The sequence below is a fragment of the Lithobates pipiens genome, unplaced genomic scaffold (assembly GCF_037356315.1).
Source record: "Lithobates pipiens isolate NorthernLeopardFrog02 unplaced genomic scaffold, aLitPip1_a1.2 Scaffold_18, whole genome shotgun sequence".
In the NCBI taxonomy this organism is placed as follows: domain Eukaryota; kingdom Metazoa; phylum Chordata; class Amphibia; order Anura; family Ranidae; genus Lithobates; species Lithobates pipiens.
This window is the reverse complement of record NW_027507758.1, coordinates 287,722,263-287,727,193: the sequence shown is the minus strand read 5'-3', so window position 1 is coordinate 287,727,193 and position 4,931 is coordinate 287,722,263. Positions and strand designations below refer to the sequence as shown.

The 4,931-nt window shown below is 54.6% G+C and overlaps 1 protein-coding gene across 1 annotated transcript in view; it reads right to left on the bottom strand.

The window, feature by feature from the left end:
• HDAC2 (histone deacetylase 2) overlaps nucleotides 1-3,462 on the bottom strand; it is a 69,694-nt gene extending 66,232 nt beyond the window's left edge. The window contains exon 1 of the mRNA XM_077487089.1: nucleotides 3,219-3,462. Within this exon, the coding sequence (XP_077343215.1) occupies nucleotides 3,219-3,270 (52 nt within the window). The 5' untranslated portion in view covers nucleotides 3,271-3,462. The remainder of the gene's footprint in view (nucleotides 1-3,218) is intronic.
• Nucleotides 3,463-4,931: the final 1,469 nt, after the last annotated feature.

The window sequence follows — 4,931 nt, the reverse complement described above, 5'->3', positions numbered from 1 at the left end:
TGTTATCCCTCATCATGCCCTGGATTGCTGCCACTGTGACTCTGGACTATCTCCGCTGTGCTGCTGCTACTGCCCTGTGACTTAGAACTTACTTATCCTTGCTATTCCATATTGCTGCATTGTGCCCCTGGACTCACATTTTGCTGTACCATATTGCTGATGTAGACTGGCCCTCTGTGGTGCCCTATTGCTGCGTGTCTCGCACTGTGCCCTGAACTGTCACCACTTGTTGCTCTATCCTTTCCCTCCCATGATCCTGCAGAGTCTCCCTGGCTGTACATCACTGCTGTCCTGCACCCACTTCTCTGTATCAGATTATTCCAATAAACATCCTGCACGTCGGGTCTTGTGACATCTGTCTTTGTGTACGTTCTCTCTCAGCTACGTCATCACAGAATGTGATGAGGAAAAGAAACATTTCTTAATTGTCACAACAAGAGGTGGTGAGGGGAACTCCTTTAACGGGGGGGAAAAAAATGAGGGGGGGGAGGGGAGGAAGAAGAAAGGGGGGGGAGGGGAGGAAGAAGAAAGGGGGGGGGGGGGGAGGGGAGGAAGAAGAAAGGGGGGGGGGAGGGGAGGAAGAAGAAAGGGGGGGGGGGGAGGGGAGGAAGAAGAAAGGGGGGGGGAGGGGAGGAAGAAGAAAGGGGGGGGGAGGGGAGGAAGAAGAAAGGGGGGGGGGGAGGGGAGGAAGAAGAAAGGGGGGGGGAGGGGGGGAAGAAGAAAGGGGGGGGGGAGGGGAGGAAGAAGAAAGGGGGGGGAGGGGAGGAAGAAGAAAGGGGGGGGGAGGGGAGGAAGAAGAAAGGGGGGGGAGGGGAGGAAGGAAGAAGGGGGGGGAGGAAGGAAGAAGGGGGGGGGGGGGGGGAGGAAGGAAGAAGGGGGGGGGAGGAAGGAAGAAGGGGGGGGGGGAGGAAGGAAGAAGGGGGGGGAGGAAGGAAGAAGGGGGGGAGGAAGGAAGAAGGGGGGGGGAGGAAGGAAGAAGGGGGGGGAGGAAGGAAGAAAGGGGGGGGAAGGGAAGGAAGAAAGGGGGGGAGGAAGGAAGAAAGGGGGGGGGAGGAAGGAAGAAAGGGGGGGGGGGGAGGAAGGAAGAAAGGGGGGGGGGGAGGAAGGAAGAAAGGGGGGGAGGGAGGAAGGAAGAAGGGGGGGAGGGAGGAAGGAAGAAAGGGGGGGGAGGGAAGGAAAGAAAGGGGGGAGGGAAGGAAGAAAGGGGGGGGAGGGAAGGAAGAAAGGGGGGGGAGGGAAGGAAGAAAGGGGGGGGAGGGAAGGAAGAAAGGGGGGGGAGGGAAGGAAGAAAGGGGGGGAGGGAAGGAAGAAAGGGGGGGGGGAGGAAGAAAGGGGGGGAGGGAAGGAAGAAAGGGGGGGGGGAGGAAGAAAGGGGGGGGGGAGGGAAGGAAGAAAGGGGGGGGGAGGGAAGGAAGAAAGGGGGGGGGAGGGAAGGAAGAAAGGGGGGGGAGGGAAGGAAGAAAGGGGGGGGGAGGGAAGGAAGAAAGGGGGGGGGAGGGAAGGAAGAAAGGGGGGGGGAGGGAAGGAAGAAAGGGGGGGGGAGGGAAGGAAGAAAGGGGGGGGGGAGGAAGGAAGAAAGGGGGGGGGAGGGAAGGAAGAAAGGGGGGGGAGGGAAGGAAGAAAGGGGGGGGGAGGGAAGGAAGAAAGGGGGGGGGGAGGGAAGGAAAAGGGGGGGGGAGGGAAGGAAGAAGGGGGGGGAGGGAAGGAGGAAAGGGGGGGAAGGGAAGGAAGAAAGGGGGGGGGAGGGAAGGAAGAAAGGGGGGGGGAGGGAAGGAAGAAAGGGGGGGGAGGGAAGGAAGAAAGGGGGGGGAGGGAAGGAAGAAAGGGGGGGGGGGAGGGAAGAAGAAAGGGGGGAGGGAAGGAAGAAAGGGGGGGGGGAGGGAAGGAAGAAAGGGGGGGAGGGGGGAGGGAAGAAGAAAGGGGGGGGGAAGAAATGGGGGGGAGAGGAAGAAGAAAGGGGGGGAGAGGAAAGCAAGTAGAATTTCTTTTATTTTAGTAAAATGAAACATAAAAGATATTACAACCGGCTTTTAAAGCCTATATTCACCTGCTAAAATAGAAAACATAACTTAAAGTGGAACTTCTGCTGCTGGCAAATAATAGTAAATAATAGTAAATAAATAGAAACTTATGTCATATTTACTTGTTTTGAACTATTTTTTTTTTTTAAAGTTTCTTCAGTTAATTCCTGGTTTCTTGCCTAGGCAAATGATGTCATATAAGGATGAGCTACGTCGTGTTCGCACAGCCCATGTGCAGAGCCCGCCAGGAAGCCGGCACTGCGCTAATCACAGGCAGGTAAACATTGCCCTGATGTGTGGCTGCAGAGATGGGGAAATGTCTCACTACCTGTTATTAGCGCAGTGCCAACTTCCTGGCGGACTCTGCACCTGGGCTTTGCGAACACGTTGGAGCTCATCCTCAATGTCATACATCCCAGGCGTTCGCGAGGGGGGGGGGGGGGGGGGATTGGAAGGCGCTTTTTCAGCTAAGCACACCCTCCTGCTTGTATGCCTGAACTGAGGGCAGAAGGATTCCATGACGTAAATGCTACATGAATCATCCGTCCATACTCAAGATGGCCAGGGGCGGAAACGCTGGGTGGTATTTTCCAAAGAGATTTCTCAGTAACATAAAGCCTGGAGACATAGATGGGCGAATTAACTTTGAATAATAAAAACAAATTAAACGGCGTGTTTGCTTGGCGGTGCTCAGACGCGGTGTAGCTACACTTTAGATGAGATGTATTCCTTATACATCTATAGAAATCTTCTGTTTCCTCCATTCATAGGAGCACTGTATGAATGGAGGAGGGGGGGGGGGTCCAGTCATAGAAGGTATAGTAGCGCTCCTAGGATTGGTGGAGTTGGGAGGACATACTTGGACCCTCTCAATGAGTGTGATTACCCCCTTGGACACCAGGAGGTGAGCACAAGGGACCCCTGAGCCTGAGGGATGTCCCTGGTGCTGATGATGGATGATAGGCATGCCTCCTGGGCTGGCCATGATGGAGGAAGCTGTCAGTGTGCCCCCAGCACAGGCCATGATGCCCCCTCACAGGAAAACTTTTGACACATTGTGGAGGGAGGAAGGAGGGGGTCGGCCATGTTCCTCGCCTTCACCTCCAGTCGGGGCCTGGCCTCACTGTCACCTGTAGCAGACAAAGCCCGGATCCGAGACCCTGCACCCCCCTTCTCCCTCCTCCGCTCCCCCCTTACCATCATAGTAGTAGCAGACCTTCTTCTTGCCGCCCCCCTGACTGTACGCCATAGAGATGCCGCTCACACAGGGACCTCACAGGACTCGGGACACACCGGATTCCCCCGGCACCGACTATGCACACCTACTGCAGCCCGTTATTCGGTGATCAATGGAAATTTCCCGCTCGGCCGGGGACGCGCATAGACATACACAGACACGGTGCAGACATAGGTGGGAGGGGCCAGGTGAGGCTGAGCGGGCGGCGCTGAAGATGGAGTGGGCGGGGTCCAGTGCCTTGCTGCAGAGCTGGCCGTCCGTAGGAGGCGGGGTTACTGATAACATGCCACGGGGAGGGCGGGGAATTTTTACATAGTAGGCGGGATAGACCCGCCTCAAAACATCAGCCACATTAGGGCAGGCAATGTGCGCGCAGCCGTGTGGGAGAAACCAAGCGGACCTGGTACGGGGTGGCGTGTCAGGAAGAGATCTGTGGCAGCGCGCAATACGTGCCTGGCCATTGGGGGATTTTTAATGAACGCCCCTCAGATACTTAGTGGATGGTACAGCTCGAGCTTCCTATTGGCTTGCTGAGGTGCCGGGACCGCCCACATCAGAGGTTGTGGTCATGTGTTGCTGTGCAGTGTGAGAGCTCAGCTGTGGTGTGTGAGGGAGGATGTGTCACCATTATACATGTTCCCATAAAAAGTTGGCTGGACTGGTTACAGCTGTGCGAAAGTTTTATCACAGCTATAAATGTAGAAAGCAGTCCGTGCTGCAGAGCTCAGCCTTTATTAGCTATGATGTGTGCTTGTCTTTGCTGCATTGTATGCCTTACAATACCTGCTTCTGTCTGTACTCCTGGTTTTCAGAAGGCTCCTCCCTCATGGAGCCACCTTTGTGTTCTGTCAAAAGAGCCAACGCGTCAAAATCTCCAATTCCTTCACTTCCAGTGACTGTTCAGCAGCAGTCATTGCAGATTTCGATGACTTGGCTGTCTTCACTGAACACTGGCAGTGTATACACTACACGATATAAGGAGTGGACACTGTTAGGTCGCCCACTACGAACCAACAACATGGCCGCCTCCAAGGCGGCGACAAACTTTTTTCACTCCTTAGCTGGTGTTCTGTGAAAACAGTCAAATTGTCATGTACACTGTCAGTGCTGGTGTCAGTGATTCTTCCTGCCTTCCGTATACCATAGTGATCCTTCCTGTCCTTCATCTGCCATGGTGATTGTGACAGACCTAGCCGGGACACAGGCTTTTTGAGAGGACTGAATGCGAGCCTCTTGCCGACTGATTATGGGCCCTGGATTTTAAGGGGCACAGGGTGAATGAGAACCCCACTATAATCTGTGCTAGTCAGATTCGATGCTGTATATATGTATATATAATGTGTGTTGTCTCATGCTGTTGGGACACACACTGTCAGATGCTAATGTCATGAACTCCAGCCACCTGTCTGTTGGCTTGTATAATGTAAATGAGTCTAGTCTGGCTTGTAATAGTATTCCACACATGTTGTTTGGGCTAATGGCTTTTAATTTGTGTTGCGTTTTTATATACAGTACGCATGCGTGAAACTCCGCCCGCCCCTGACGTTCTTTCTAGACTATTCCCCACCCCTTTGCTTTCGGGGCAGTGAGGAGAGCACATAGCAGAGAGAACGCAGGTGCGCAATCAGAGTTCCGCTAATGAGGAGGAGGGCGAGTTAAGCCTGGAGCTTGAA